The 15,670-nt window shown below is 50.6% G+C and overlaps 2 protein-coding genes across 3 annotated transcripts in view; one reads left to right on the top strand and one right to left on the bottom strand.

Moving 5' to 3' along the window:
• The window catches only part of LOC107323583 (tumor necrosis factor receptor superfamily member 10B-like), a 7,763-nt gene extending 3,960 nt beyond the window's left edge, over positions 1–3,803 (bottom strand). Inside the window, exons 1-3 of the mRNA XM_015882845.2 lie at positions 3,160–3,803; positions 409–475; positions 62–285 (exon numbers count right to left, since the gene is read on the bottom strand). Of these exons, the coding sequence (XP_015738331.1) occupies positions 62–285; positions 409–475; positions 3,160–3,207 (339 nt within the window). The 5' untranslated portion in view covers positions 3,208–3,803. The remainder of the gene's footprint in view (positions 1–61; positions 286–408; positions 476–3,159) is intronic.
• Positions 3,804–6,992: 3,189 nt separating this feature from the next.
• On the top strand, positions 6,993–15,568 carry CHMP7 (charged multivesicular body protein 7). Of its 2 annotated transcripts, none has more exons than XM_015882912.2 (10): positions 6,993–7,361; positions 9,704–9,878; positions 10,758–10,943; positions 11,329–11,462; positions 11,845–11,893; positions 12,166–12,285; positions 12,543–12,641; positions 13,340–13,400; positions 13,591–13,764; positions 13,908–14,969. In XM_015882912.2, exons 1-10 carry the CDS (start codon positions 7,072–7,074, stop codon positions 13,970–13,972), a joined length of 1,353 nt encoding a protein of 450 aa, XP_015738398.1. In that variant the 5' UTR covers positions 6,993–7,071; the 3' UTR covers positions 13,973–14,969. The 2 variants fall into 2 exon arrangements, with proteins under 2 accessions (XP_015738398.1, XP_015738399.1); XM_015882913.2 differs by lacking the exon at positions 6,993–7,361 and adding an exon at positions 8,663–8,764 and having other exon boundaries at positions 13,908–15,568.
• The last annotated feature ends 102 nt before the right edge of the window (positions 15,569–15,670 follow it).

The raw sequence follows: 15,670 nt of genomic DNA, 5'->3' as shown, positions 1-15,670 counted from the left end.
TGGGATGGGATGGGATGGGATGGGATGGGATGGGATGGGATGGATGGGATCCACTGTGTCAGGTCAGGATGCAGCCAGCTCCCTCCAATCCAAGCACACCCAGCCCAAGCTGCTCCTTAGGATGGATATCCTCCCTTATACAGCTTTGATAACAACCCACACACCAGCTCATACCTTCCCTACACGTCCGGCAGCTCAGGCACTTAGGGAAGTCGTTTGGATACTCAGTGAATTCATCTTTCTTACAGGGGAGGCACCCGATGGAGACATTTGCAAGATAGGTGCCTGCAAGAAGGGGTGACATGGAAACAAATACGAGTTAATGCACCACATTGGAGGCAATGTCTTTGCAGCAAGAGCTGATTCTGCTGCCATTGAGTTGCATGGAGTGACTTGTGGCTGCCTTACCCATAGGACACTTCTTGCTCTCCAGGAGCGTCCTCTTCACTGGCACAGCAGATCCCAAATGAACCTTCTGTTAAAAACATGGGAGAAAAATGGGTTAGAAACACCCCAAATCCTTGGTGCAAAGGAGAAGCATCGCACCGGGACAGCCTGCAGCTGCTGGACACGATGATACCTGCTTTTATTCCCCTATTTCTGAGCACGTGAAGCAACAGAGCAGAAGAAAGCAGCACGGTGCTGTGCAGGGATAATAAAGAGCAGCAAGGGAGGTGGTGGGGAGGAAGGCTGAGCTGCTCCATTTCCACACTACTGGGGCCTCAGGATAGAGCATAGAGACATGTAAGGCAATGGCAGCCAGGCAGAGGCACCGTAACCACATTGTGCCCTTCCTTAGAGCACATATTTCTTCTATGAGTCAGAAATGCTGAACCAGTACCTCCAAGGCACTGCAGGAGCAGATATTGGCCCCCCCCTTCTTCCTCTTCCCACAAGGAAGGGTGTGGGCAACCGAGCACAGGGACTGAGACAGCAAACAACGGCACATGGAGGGGACACGTCCTAAAGGAGCCCTGGGTTCACCATCAGTATTACTGTAAGGAAGCATTGCTAGAGTTATGGGGCAGGAAGGGAGAAGAGAAATGAGAGCACCTCACATCCAGGTCACATCGCCTGTCTGAGCTGTTTGGGTCTTTAATAAGGATAAAAAGCCTTTTTATTCTGTCTAACATAAATCCTTTGCCTTCCATCAGCTTGAAGGGCTTCACCAAATAGAGACGTGGAAGCTTTGGTGGATGTAAGAGCTCATTGCCTGACCTCATAGGGGGGGAAATAAAGCTCCTTCTCCATTCAAACCCTGTTAAGTTGATCTCACCACCAACACAACCCCGGCTGCCGTTGGGAAGGGCCCCTCGGGTGTGGGATTTCATCACTATCACAAAGCAGAACTGGGTATGATAAGGTTACCGGCCATCCCAGCCTGTACAACAGCCCTGCAAAGCAACCGGGGCCAGAACCCCCCCCAATGTGCATGAAACACCCCCAGCTCTGTGCTAAGAATCCAATATCCTCATCCACTCCAAGCCACAGCAGCAAAACTCTGTGATTTTTCCTTCTTTTCTGCCTTTTTTCACCCAAAGGAGGAACAGGAGCACAACGGATCCCATATAGAATCCTGCAGCATCCTCATGGCATTAATACAGCACCAAAGCTCCACTTTGGGTAGAGAGACTGTGAGCCCTGAACCATTTCTAGCCACACTAAAGGGGTTTTCCTTTGACGTAGTTGGAATTTGAGCTCTGGCAGCTCCGGGGCCATTGCTCCTCATGTGCTGGTGGCCCAGGTCCAGGCATGATGCAAAGGAGACCAAAGGAAGGAACCGTGACGCTGTATCGGACGACAGTCATGTGCAACACAGAGGTAAACAGAGAAATAAAGGCCTGGTCTCAATGTCTCCATAGGTTCTGGCATCAGCCAGGCTTTAAGATATAGGAAAATATCACCCCACTCCCTAAATCCCTATAAGCTGAAGGTGGAAGGAATGGGGTGAGAAGCTGATGGTCTTTTAGGGTCGGACGGTGGGCATCCCATTGGGGTCTGAGTGTCTTTGCAATGACACAAATCACAACCCAGCTCCCAGCCCAGCCTCGGGGATGCATTTCTATGGAGCCAGGTGAGGCTGTAGGTATATACGGGCACCACCCATCCATGCAGGAATACAACCCACGCGTGGTGGAGTTTTGGCCCCGATTGCTGCCTGCACTGAGGTCTGGACACTCATTATATGGGGTGATGGGATCCATTCCCACCCTCCAGGCCCCATTGCTGCCGAATGTTCCCGATGGTCACAGTGATGTCACACGGACAACAAAAAGTGGGGAATTCCCTCCCAGCCGGGCAGCCATTGCAATCCATCCCCCATATAGCAAGGCTTGCTGTCCCTCAGCCCTATAGCGCACGTGGCCACAGCCCCATAGGGCTGATAACCCATCCCAACCCCCTCTGTGCCCCACAGCCTCAGCCCCACACACCCCTGCCCCTAAAACCCCCTGCTCCCACCCCATGGGCCAGCTGAGCCTCCATAGCCCCAGCATTCCCTACACCCCCCAGGCCAGCTAAGCGGCCCTATATCCTCACCACCCCCTGTATGGGGGCCAGATGAACCCCCAAAGTCCCTGGGACTATGGAAGCCCTGCAGAGCCCCTAAAGCAGGGGAACCCCCCATAGCTCCATAGCTCGTTTGGTAGCCCCTTTATCCAGGGAGACCCTCTATGCCCTCAAACCCCCCCACAGCGTCTGGGTGACCCCATACTTCTGGTCTCCCCCCTGTCCATAAGTCGGAGCCCCTCTATGCCCTCAGACCCCCCCCCACAGAGTCTGGGTGATCCCATACTTCTGGTCTCCCCCCCCCATCCAGAAGTCCCCCCTAAAAGAGAACTCCAACCCCCAGCTCCATTCATCCCCTACCCCCCCATTCCATTATCTCCCACCTATTCCAACCCACTCCCCATGCCCCCCCTAAAACACCCCCCCGCTCACCCAACCTCGCTTTACCCCCCACCCCATTAATTCCCATACAAAAACCCATCCCCTATTCCCACCGCTCCAAATAGTGCGGCAAGTCCGGGCATGTCGCGATAACATCGGGAAGCACCATCGGGAATCCCAAGACCCCAAAACATCCCCTGGGTGTCCCTATTTGCCCCCCAGATCCCCCTATTTCCCCCCCACCCCAACCCTCCATCCCCATCCACGCACCGAGAACAGCAGCATCAGGACGGAGCAGAACCGGAGCGCTGTTATCATCGTGCATTAAAGCGGAGCGAGCTGCTCCCTGAGCTGATAGATCCCGGATTCGGATTGAGTTTCGGAATCTTGGTTTTCGGGTCAAAATGAAAGAGGGTCAGAACTCGAAGTGAATTCCACGAGCTTCGTTGAGGAGTGATGTGTAATGCAATGCGGGCAGGTGAGGAGCTTGATAGGGAGGTGACGTAGGAGAGAGGAGGAGGAGGAAGAAGAGGAGGAGGAGGAGGAAAAGGGTTGGACGAGACGGAGAAACAGCGGCAAGTTTTGCCTCGAAATCACTTAAAAGAGGGAAATATGAACCTGGCTCATACAGAGAGAAAAACGGAACGATCCCAATAAGCCGGAAAATGGGGAATTTTAGGGAGAATTCAGTGAAATGGGGGGAGGAAAAACAGCCCAACGCTAAAAAATAAAGAGGAAAACCGAAAAGCTTCGGGTTTGCTGCTGTGCCACAACGAGACCCGGCGAGGTGGGGGGGTGTGGATGGGGTGGTTGATAAACTACCCCAAAAACAAGGCAAAGAAACGCAGCCTCTCGTTAATCTTTCTCTAACCTTGAACTTTGGGTTAATAGAACTCACACCGAGAGCCGGCTCGTAAGAATTCCGGCTTCTGGGCTCTCCTCCCCCCCCCCCCACCTAGAGATGACTCACCCGGGTTGAGTTAAATAACCCTTCAATGGCCGATCCTTTTTAAGCATTGCCCAGGGAGGATAAAGATTAAGTGAGAGCTGAGGCTCAGGGCAATAAAGCACTTAGTGCAGCTCGTTGGGAGCTTGGGATGGAGGGGAAGGCAGCGATGCAATGGGGCAGTGATGCTCTGTAGGTGCAATGGGGCCAGCAGGGATCCCAGCTTGGGGATAGCTGGGAGCATCCCCTCAATATTGCAATGAATTCCCATTCTCAGCATCACTTGCTTCATTTAGTGCTGCAAATAACAACTGTTCTCTGTGCCAGCACTCAGGACCCAAACTCAATATTGCAGCCTCAAACCTCTTTATCTATAAACTAGGAGCTTTCCATGCCACCAAGCACAAAAGTGCTTTAACACAGCTCTGAACAAAGGCAAGAATTTCCAGCCAGACGTGCAGAACGTTGCCATATAAGGCTGATTTGCACCAAACTCTGGCATGGGAGCATTTATCACCCCAAGACAGGCTGCTCAGTGGTGCTTATCGCCTGCAGCCCGGCTCCCTGCAAACACAGGGAGGCTGCAGAGCAGCAGCATTGGGTGTGAGTTCAATGCAATGCAATGGGGCACCCCACCAGATCCCCAGCCTTGCACGGCTCTGCTGCAGGTTGTAAAGGAAAAAAACGAGTGCAGGAATGTGGGGAAGGAGCACAGCAGGGAGCAAAGAGGGAATGAATGACTCACAGACGATGCCTGTCATAAAGGGCTGCACGGGACGCTCGCTCTCATCAGCCCCTCCTACCCTGATTAATGAACATTGGTTTGATAATGTGAGATATGGGCAGCTCTTCCCTCCCCTCCCCTCTTCTCCCCTCCCATCCCTTCTCCTCCCCTTCCATCCCTTCTCCTTCCCCCCCATCCCTCCTCTCTTCTCCTTCACTCCCATCCCTTCTCTTCCCCTCTTCTCCCTTCTTCTCCCCTTCCATCCCTTCTCCTCTCCCCCTCTCCCCTCTTCTCTTCCCCTTCCATCCCTTCTCCTTCTCCCCCATCCCTCCTCTCTTCTCCTTCACTCCCATCCCTTCTCTTCCCCTTATCTCCCTTCTTCTCACCTTCCATCCCTTCTTCTCCCCTCCCATCCCCTCCTCTCTTCCCATCCCGTCCTGGGTTGATTCAAAGCCGTATCACAGAACCAAACCTTGGGAAACCATCCCATCATTTCCGAACTTCCCCATCTGGATAAACCCAGATTAGGCTCATTAACACCAGCTTCCTCTTCATAAGTGGAATGTGGGACTCGTGGGCAGCCAGGCTGTGAACTCCATGAGAACAGAGCTTGGTTTCCCTATGGGCAAGCTGCCGAGCTCCAGGTTCCCCATTCCCTTCTGCACAGCAGGATGCTCTGACTGCTGAACTCAGACCAAGCCCTGCTCTCCCCATCCCTCCTCCCTTCCCTCCCCTTGAATAAGAAGACATTAAAAGGGCTTTGGGATGAGGGAGATCCCAAGTGAGATGAGGGCTGCAGGTTCCTGATCCCAGCCAAGCATTTGTATGCACTGACAGCACTGCAGAGCTCCATCTCGGTGTGTATGGGGTTGAAATGACCAGCATTGCATACAACTGAGCCCATTCCCATGGGGTTATAAAGCCCAGAGCAGCCCGCAGCCCCCAAACCCCATAAACATGAGACCCTGCAAAGGGACCAAGCTGCTGTTGTTCCACCTCTTGGTGCCAACTCAAGCCAAATTAGCCCCTGATATCTTGAATCTTACCCCTAAAAACCCACACACACATACATTCTCTTATCAAATATCACACCGTGACCACTTGGTGCTGTTATCCCACAGGATAGGGGATTTCTTATGCAGGACAAGGACCATCAAATGGTAATAACCCATAGGTAACCACATGATGATGCTTCAATCCAACATCCAAAGGTTCAAGGCTGATTTTAACCCAGGTGTTTAAACACAGCCCTGTGCGGTCCCTGTGATGAGGATTCATGGTCAGACCTCGTGGTTCAGCTTCCTGGTGTTTGCTTTGCTTTGCAGCCTCCCCTTAGTGCAGGATGGCTTTGGTTCCTGAATGGCTTCAGCTCCTGCCTATGAATGGCTTCACTTATAAGGTGGTTATAAGGTGGTGTTATAAGGGCAGTGCTGTAATGACTAATATGAAATCTCAGCTCGGCTGAAAGGAGATAAAAATAAGCCCTGCTGAGTCACCTGCTGATTTAAAGCACAGATAGAGCATTTAAAGCACAGATCAGAGCATGTTTATGGGACCTGTTGGATCCAATAGAGCCAAAGGGGCCACAGTGAGCCCTCCAAAGGGGCCAGCAATGGCTTTCAATCGATGCCATTGGATCCAATAGAGCCAAAGGGGCCACAGTGTGCCCTCCAATGGGGCCAGCAATGGCTTTCAATCAATGCCATTGGATCCAATAGAGCCAAAGGGGCACAGTGAGCCTTCCAATGCAAGCAATAGCTTTCAATGGATGCCATTGGATCCAATAGAGCCAAAGGGGCCACAGTGAGCCCTCCAATGCAAGCAATGGCTTTCAATCGATGCCATTGGATCCAATAGAGCCANTTGGATCCAATAGAGCCAAAGGGGCCACAGTGAGCCCTCCAATGCAAGCAATGGCTTTCAATCGATGCCATTGGATCCAATAGAGCCAAAGGGGCACAGTGAGCCCTCCAAAGGGACCACCAATGGCTTTCAATGGATGCCATTTGAATGGGGTTGGGTCACAAGAAGCCATAAAGCAGAACAGAGCACACAGCGAGGTCCATTGGCTGAGAATGAGCCTTAATGCTCAACCACAGCCATAGACCTTAAGGGAAGACTGCAAAAATCGAGTGAAACACGGCGAAATACAACACGAATCCGCCTTTTCTCACCCTATCGCTATTTATTGGGATCCTATCTGCTCTCTCAGAGCACCCCAAACCCATAAGGGTGTGATAAACCTAAATGTTATCAAATAAAACCCATTCATTCATCCACCCCTCAATCCAACCACCCACGCCACCCACTATATCCAAAATGGCGGACAGGCTCACAGCGCATGCGCAGGGCTGTACCACTGCGGGCTATGCTGGGGGGGAGAGGGGGAGATGGAGCGGACCATGGAGATGGAGCGGGGGGGGGGAGCGGCGCGCATGCGCATTGCCGGTGTCCGGCAGCCAGGCGGGTCCCGGCCGGGTGTAGGCCGCGGCCAAGCCGGGGGCTCGCGTAGATGTGCAGCCCGGGTAGGGCCCCCCCTGGGCCGGCCCCGGTTGGGGACCTGCCCCCTGAGTGGGAAACGGACGACGAACGGATGGCTTTTCTCTTTTCGGCTTTTAAACAGAGCCGGGAAGTGAATAGTACGGAGTGGGATAGTAAAATGGCTTTTTGGGTCGGGTTGGTGTTGGCTCGGGGTCGGCGTCGTGGTGTGGTACGGACGTGTCTGAGGGAGCTGCAGAATGGATTCGAGAGGAGGGGCAGCGTGCCGCTAGGCCTCGGTACCGTGCTGAGGGAGCTGCTCAGGTAATGGGGGGTATGGGGGGGATGGGGAATGGGGGGGGAACAGTGGGGGTAGGGGGGATGGGATGGGGAGGGGGTTTGGGTGAGGTTGAGGGGGTGAGTGAGGGGGTGCGGTGATGTGGGCTGGGGTTGCAGATTGTGATGGTGGGGGGGGATGGGGATGGGGATAGCCTGGACCAGGGGGGTAGGGGGGATGGGGTGGGGAGGGGGTTTTGGGGTGAGGTTTGGGGGGTAGAGGGAGGGGGGTGCAGTGAATGTGGGTCTGGGGTTGCAGTGTGATGGTGGCAAGGGCAGTTGGGGATGGGGGATGGGATAAGTGGGCAAGGCAAGGGGATGTTGATAGCTGACAGGGGGTAGGGGGGGATGGGGTGTTGGAGGGGGTTGGGGTTGAGGTTGGGGGGGTAGGAGTGAGGGAGTGTAGTGCTGTAGGCCTAGAGTTGCGTTTGTGATGGTAGCAAGCAAGTGGGGCTGGGATGGTGATGGTGGGGGGGATGGGGATGGGGAGGGGGTTTGGGTTGAGGTTGGGGGGTAGGGGTGAGGGGGGTGCAGTGATGTGGATCTGGGGTTGCAGTGTGATGGTGGGGGAGGATGGGGATGGTGGCAAGGCAATGGGGATGGTCATGGGGAGGGTGGCAAGGCAATGAGGATGGTGATGTTGGTAAGGTGATGGGGATGGGGATGAGAGTGGGGATGGGAGCGAGAGCAGTGGCCTTAGGAGTGAAGAAGTGGGCAGCAGCGTGGACAGGGGGGATGGGAAGGATGGGGAAGGGGTTTGGGTTGAGGTTGGGGGGGTAGGAGTGAGGGGGGTGCAGTGATGTGGGTCTGGGGTTGCAGTGTGATGGTGGCAAGGCAGTGGGGCTGGGGCTGGGGCTGGTGGCAAGGTAATGGGGATGGGGATGGTGATGGCAAGGCAGTGGGGATGGTGATGGTGGTAAGGTAATCGGAATGGTGATGAGAGTGGGGGTGGGAGTGAGAGCAGTGGCCTTAGGAGTGAAGAAGTGAGCTTGGACTGGAGTGTGGGGAGACACTGTGCCTTGGATTACCCCCCTCTGTCCATTATTGAGCTGCTGGGAGTGTTGGGGTGAGCATGGGGTCTATATAAGGGAGAGGATGCAGCTGGGGAGTGCATAGGAAGGGAGTGTATGGGAAAGGAGCTTGAGGCATGGAACAGGTTGCCCAAGGAGGCTGTGGGTGCCCTGGAGGCATTTAAGGCCAGGCAGAATTTGGTTCTAGGTAACCTGGTTTGATGCTTGGCAACCCTGCACACAGCAGGGGGGGGGGTTGGAATGTGATGAGCATTGTGGTCCTATGCAACCCAGGCCGTTCTATGGTTCTAAGTGGGGTACACAGACAGAGAGGGGCTTGGGGTGGAACGCAGGGCACGGCCAAGGGGCTGCTTCCAGAGGGTAAAAGGGGGCTGTACAAGGGACCCCTTGTTGTATAGGTGTATATGGGGAGCTTTGTGTATGCAGTGAAGGAGAGCTGCAAAGCTTGAGAGGATGTCAGCTGTACCCATGGCAGGGGGAGAGCATAAGGTTGGGGAGGGGGTTTGGGTTGAGGCTGGAGAGATAGTGGGTGCAGGGGGACCTAAGGGTGCTGCCTGTGGAGGGGGTGGTTGTGCTAACCAAGCATGGGGGGTTATGTAAGAGAATTAAGAGGTTTTGTGCCATGGAGAGTAGGGGAGAGAGCACAGAAAGGTCACAAGGGAATGTGGGGCTGTGTAGGAGGGAGCTGTGTATGAGATAAAGCAGCACATGAGGAGCTTGGGGTTCCCCAAAGGATGTCCCTTGTGGCTGGTAGGGGTTGTGGGAGGGCAGCCCCAAGGGAGAACTCTTAGATGCAGGAAGGAGCTGGGTGGTAAATGGGATTACGCTCTATCTGATGGCTGCTGTGATGAGCTCTGGTGATGTGAGGGGTTGTGTGGGCACGTGGGGGTGTTTTGCACTCTTGTGCTTGCAGTGAAGTGTTTTGGCTTGTGAAACTCTGATAACCTGAAACGATTCAAGGACAGCAGCGCTTAACTTGTCTCAGATACAGAGAGTTCCTTATTTTCTGTGTTGCACTTTAATGCACAAGTGAAGCAGACGTGAGATTTGCAGCCGAACTTCCTCATCTATTTCTCTGTTCAGCACCTCGATGGTTTCAATAACAAAACACAGAAAACGAGCCTAGAAGAAGCTGCTTTCTTTTATGTCCAGTGAAAGCTGGGTGCAGTGTGTCCCTTTATGTGCATCCATATACATTATTAACACCTTTAATTGCCAGTTCTCCATGCCTGCCACCCATCCTTGCTGCTGGTGGAAGAGCTGACTGTATTCCTTTCTTCCTGCATGGCTTGTATTTAGACGTGGCAAGATGCAGAGGGAGTCAGACTTCATGGCCAGCGTGGACAGCAGTTGGATCTCATGGGGTGTGGGAGTCTTCATCCTGAAGCCCTTGAAGTGGACTCTCTCCAGTGTGTTGGGTGACAGCAAAGTACCCGAGGAGGAGGAAGTTCTGATTTATGTGGAGCAGCTTCAGGTGAGTGTTGAAAAGAGAAAAGAAATGAGCAGTTTTAGGTGGTAGCAAGGAAGGTTTGGGGGTTGAAAAAGGGTCGTTTTGGGGCTTTCCTACACCTGAGGAGTATAGGATCATATCTATGGATGTCCATCTAAACTAATGTGGTGCCTAACACTAAGAAATGAGAGGGCAGGCTTGTTGTCTTGCCCAGAGTGTGCTGTGAGACCCCAGGTTTGAGTTGGTGCAAATGCATTGTACAATAGGAATTGGCATTATATATTGAGTAGTGATGTGGCGGCAATCAGGACCCTGAGACCCTTCCTCTTGATAGCTGTTAATATGAGCACTGCTGCAGCATGCAGACGGGCTCTGGATGGCTGGGGCTAGAAGAAATGCAAGAGCTCAATGGATGTGTGCCTTTCTTTGTGGTTATTCTGCTAATTCAGTGCCTTTCCTCATTGATGGGTATTGCATCCTCCTTTCAGAGGGCGTATGAGTGGAAGGGGAAACATCAAAAGGTGTCTGAATATCACACGCCTTGTGCAGAGCTCAGCAGTTGATGGGAGGAGTTGTTTATGTAGTTCCTCACTTTGAATGGGGAAGGCTTTCCCCTTGTTTACACAGGAAGGTGACTCAATGAGTACAGCTCTTTACCGCGTGGTGTCAAGAGAAGTTCATTTGGGGTTTAAACTCTTGGGGAGGAGAAATGTAGAAGCCCCCACCTTGCTGCATGTATTGGAACAGTATCTTAGTTGTTTATGCCTCATTTTCAGACCAGCCTGACCCCAACCATGCCCAACTTTGTACCTTCAATGTGTGGGAGGAAGTAGGTGAGATTTGGCTTGGTGAGCTTAAAAAACAGCTGACAGGAAACTGAACACTGTCCTGTTTTCCTTCCAGGAGAAAGCAGAGGAAGTTTATCGCCTGTATCAGAACTCTGTGCTTTCATCTCACCCCGTCGTTGCCCTGTCAGAGCTGCGTTCCCTCTGTGCCAGTGTTTGTCCGGATGAAAGAACATTCTACTTATTGCTGCTCCAGCTGCAAAAGGAAAAGAAGGTCACGATCCTGGAACAGAATGGAGAGAAGGTACAGGGTCAAGGTGACTGCTATGGGGAGGTGTAATCCCTGCCTTGTGTTTCATATGGCTGGAAGGGGCTTTGTTGGCCAAAGGTTTAGCAGCAGCACAGAGCAGCTCTGCTATGTGTAGTGCTGGGCACTGGGGCTCTGGAGTGAAGAACATAGAAGCAGGATGCTGCTGGGACAGCTTTACGTGATCCTTAAGGCAGGATCCTATTTAATTTAATATCAAATTGCACAATGACTGGCAAGGTTCCTGAACTCTGCTACAAGGCTCTAATAAAACCATGGGTGTAAAAGCATCTTTTCTTTCTGTCAGAGTGAAAATATACCCAGTTCAGGCACAAATGGTGGAGATAAATGAACCCAACATGTGCTGCTTCTTTTCCTTTAGATAGTGAAGTTTGCCAGAGGGCTCCACGCCAAAGTCTCCCCAATGAATGATGTGGACATCGGGGTCTATCAGCTGATGCAGAGCGAGCAGCTGCTGTCACAGAAGGTGGAGTCCCTTTCCCAGGAAGCAGAGAAGTAATTTGGGGATGGGTGGTGGGAAGAACTTCCATGTACAGCTATTACGTAGTTAAGAACAAAGCTGCCTTCTTGTTCTTTCCTATGTAGCACACGTAATATCTTAAGTAACCTGGTAGGGCAGGTTTTCTAGTCTTGTTTCTTGTCCTTGTGAAAACTGTATGCAGTGAGTGGATGTCAGAAGCTTTGCAATGATATGAAGCACTTCCAAGGGCTACTTGTGATAAGCTTAAGGGCTGCTGTATCTGAAACATATGAGTACTTGTGTTAGAGCAAGGTAGTGAAAGTGGCTGCTAATTCTAAACTTTACTTATTAAAACCCACACAAACTACTGCTGGCTTGCAAAGGAATAATCTCCTTTTCCTTATTCCACCTGTACAGGTGTAAAGATGATGCCCGGATTGCTTGTAGAGCTGGGAAAAAGCAACTGGTAAGTACTTAAGTTAAATGCCTTGGAACTGGTTTGTTACTATGGATAATGACCAGGTTTGGTGAGGATCGTCTCAGAGTGTTTCTGAGGCCAAAGGTCTCCCTTTAAGGTGAAGACCTGGCTTTGTCTGACTGCAGTGATGTGGTGAAGAGAATGGGAACATCTAACTCTTAAAGCCAGTATTTGCATGTGAGCCTCGTTGTGCAGGGATGATCGTTGTGTTTCCTTTGAGTGCTTTGTGATCCAGGTCTGTTTCTATCCAATATCTGCAGGCACTGAGATGTCTCAAATCCAAACGAAGGACAGAAAGGCGCATCAAGGAGCTTCACTCCAAGCTGGATGCAGTGCAGGGGATCTTGGATCGTATCTACGCTTCCCAGACTGACCAGATGGTAGCGTGTTCTTTTTGCCTTCCCAACCACTCTTTGTGCTGCTTTACCTTTTCTTTTGAGTGCAATTGAGCTGGTGAGGCTTCATCCTCTGCTTTAGGAAACAGCTGTGATAGCAGAGCATTGCTCTGAGTGAAATGCTTCTGGCTCTTATTTTCTTGCATACTCATTTTACTATGAGTGTCCTCCTTTAACAGCAAGTCTTGAGAGGTGTAGACACTGTTTGCTTTTAGTTAACATTGTGTTTCTCTTTCTTCCAGGTATTTAATGCCTATCAGGCTGGTGTGGGAGCTCTGAAGCTCTCTATGAAGGATGTTACTGTGGAGAGGGCAGAGAACCTGGTAGATCAGATTCAAGAGGTACTGAAATAGGAACGCCGTATAAATAAGCACTCAATGCATAATAAGCAGATTTGCCCAGTAAATATGAAGCATCTGGTGCTGCCTTGTGTGTCATCAGAACGAATGGAGTTAGTCTTGATCTTTTCAGAGCTATTCCAATAACATTCTGTGTCTGGTTGTATGTAATTGCATTTAAAGCTGCAGCACAACCTCTTGTTGGCTCTTTGGTTAGCAGCATTGTGCAAGCAAGCAGCCCTGCTGGAAATGAGAAGGGCTTATTCTGAATGAATGGCAACGAAGGGAGCAATCTGCATAAGCTGATGTAGAAAACAAAGGAGGATTATTTCTTCATCTCCTTGTAGTAACTTCAGCTGCTGAGCTGGAAGGCTGTAAAAGTCTCCTAGCTGAACTGTTTTCATCCATAACTCCTTTTGTTAGCATAAGCAGCAAGCTTACATTGAGGCTTATATGAAATAGCTACAACTTAAGGGCTATCTTTGCTTTTCAGGTTTACTTTCTATTGTAGCACTTACTAAATCAATCTTACTATTTCTACTACTGAAAAGCCAGGCGTGTTGAGCTTCTCTTTTGCATGAGTACCTGCAGCTTTTAGGTCATCTACTGCTTTATTTATTGGTTGCTATTTCTACTTCTGGCATAGCTGGGTTACAATAAGAGTGACTTCTATCCAAACTATCTTCTTTTTTACCCCCTAGCTTTGTGATACTCAAGATGAAGTAGCCCAGACTCTGGCTGGAGCAGGGGTCAATGGTTTAGGTAAGTAATGGAGCTCTCAGCTTCTGCTTTGTGTCCTTGCTGTTACAAAGGGAGCTATGGCTCACCAGGAGATCCTTATTATGAGTAATAAAGGTGGTGGTGGGGAGTAATGATAATTCCATTCCACTTCAGTCCATCTGTGAAGGTGATACTTAATTCTTCTAGAAGCTGAATGTTTTTTCATTGGCAGAGATGGACTCTGAAGAGCTGGAGAAGGAACTGGACAGCCTCCTTCAGGACTCTGCTAAGGATCCCGTCCACCTTCACCCTGTGCCCCAAAAGGAACCTGATTCTGGATTTGCAGGAGCCATTTCGGATGCTGAGCTCGAAGCTGAGTTGGAAAAGCTCGATGTTTGTGATAGAGGTATGGACGGCAGCAGGTTGTGCTAATTCCCCATTATAGGATCAGATACAGGGTCAGGATTTCGGGTGCTGTTGTTACTTTTGATTATCTTATCCTTCATCCCGATGGAAACTGACGATGTTCTGTTGCAATTTTCTTTATAGATTTGGCACGAAAGAAATCATCTGCTTCCTCTGAACCCCAAACAGCTCTGGGACTGAATCTCTAAAGACCCGACCGCATCCTGTTGCTGCAGTTTGACAAGTTGTCTTAAGGCTCCGTATCTAATGACTTAAACATTGGGACAGAGGGATACCGCTCCTCTCTTCTTCATGAAATCACTTTCCTAAGCAACAGGATCTCTTGCCATGACAATCCAACTCTGGAACCAGCCCCAGCTGCCGTTTGTCATCTCTGTGCCAACATCTGCACTCGTCTGAATTGACTTACTGCCATCTTTAAGTCACCTTTAACATCCAGGAACTCAATTCACTTAACTCTGCCCAAGTAGAGATAAACTCTCTCTACCCATAACAGTGCTTGTTGTTTTCTTTGGTTTACTTTTCCTTTGCTGTGGCTCTCGTTCAGAACTTGAGTTGCAGCAGCATTGCAGTTGCTCAACGTTAGGCTGTGTGGTTGTTTAGAACACTTGGCACAATTAATTACTTAATTAAGTCCTTGACATAAATTACCTGCAACCAGCTTTGACCACCCTGTCCCTCCCCTCTGTGTTCTGCACGGTTGTGGACAACTAGTCACTGTAACCATTATAGGAGGCGTTGCTGCTGCACTAGAGGGCAGCAATTGCAAGCACAAGGCAAAAATAATCCCTCTTTATTTAAAGACACTAAGGCCTTAAAAGGGAGACCTGCAAAATAATGTGAAGTGAAGGAGTTTGCTGGTGCTGAGCTCAGTCTCAAAGCCTTGCAGTCGCTGTGATGCAACTTGCTGCTTTCTATTACTTGAAATCTGAGCTGGCTGCTGCCTTTCTGTCTTCCTTGTTGGCGAGGCAGCAGCAGAATGAGCTGCTTCCAGCTCTCCTATGGGGGTGAATTGGGGGTGGGAGGGGGGGGGGGAAAAGATGCATCATCATCTCGTTTCGAGTGGACAGTTTAACAGTCTTAACTGCTTTGTGGTCTTGGTGTTGCAATTCCACACGATGACGGGTTACCAAAAAGCCCTCAAATAAAACCCTGTCTGTGCTTCCAATGCACGGCAAGTGTAAATGGTTTGTTTTGGAGGTTTGGAAGTGGAAATCATGGCTTTTTTTTTGTTGTTGTTGTGTTTTTTTGTTTGTTTTTGCAGGTCACTTTTTTCATATGCTATGTATGCACTTGGAAAAGCAGAAAGCCTGGGTACTGCACGCCAATAAATGAATTCCTTCAGGAGGAGAAGAGAAGGAACGTGGGCTTTCTGCATGCTCTGTGCATGGCAGGGGAGCCCAGTGCTCTGTGTTGAGCTGTATTCCTCTCTGCACTTCTCCCTGACTTGGAATGTATTGAAGTATTAGCAGTGTCTGTTTCTAGGCTCTCTCCTGAGCTGTTTGAGCCACTCACTTGGGTGAGCAGCAACTTTGGGTCTATTGCCAAAGCAGCTTCAGCCCCAAAGGGCTGGGAGAGAAACCCTGAGCATCACCAAGTGCTGCTTTGGCTCTGATGATGCTCATCACTCCTGCTGTGCAATGCAGACCCTGATGGAGCCTGTAATCAACCAGCAGCGTGCCCAGGCTGCATTGAATTGAAGCTCTGTATTCCTTTTGTAAGCCAACGGGAGGAAAAAATAACCACTGTTTTCTGCCTATATGTAATAAAGGGGAGAGGAAGAACCCGGAGTCCCTCGTGCTTCTGTTTCTCTTTGCAGCTTATTGCCATGTTAGGATTGTTCTGGCTGACCTGGAACTGCAGAGATGTGCTGAAAGCAAGGATGC

The sequence above is a fragment of the Coturnix japonica genome, chromosome 22 (assembly GCF_001577835.2).
Source record: "Coturnix japonica isolate 7356 chromosome 22, Coturnix japonica 2.1, whole genome shotgun sequence".
In the NCBI taxonomy this organism is placed as follows: domain Eukaryota; kingdom Metazoa; phylum Chordata; class Aves; order Galliformes; family Phasianidae; genus Coturnix; species Coturnix japonica.
Note: the sequence above shows the minus strand (reverse complement) of the source record. Positions and strands in the feature narration are given on the sequence as shown.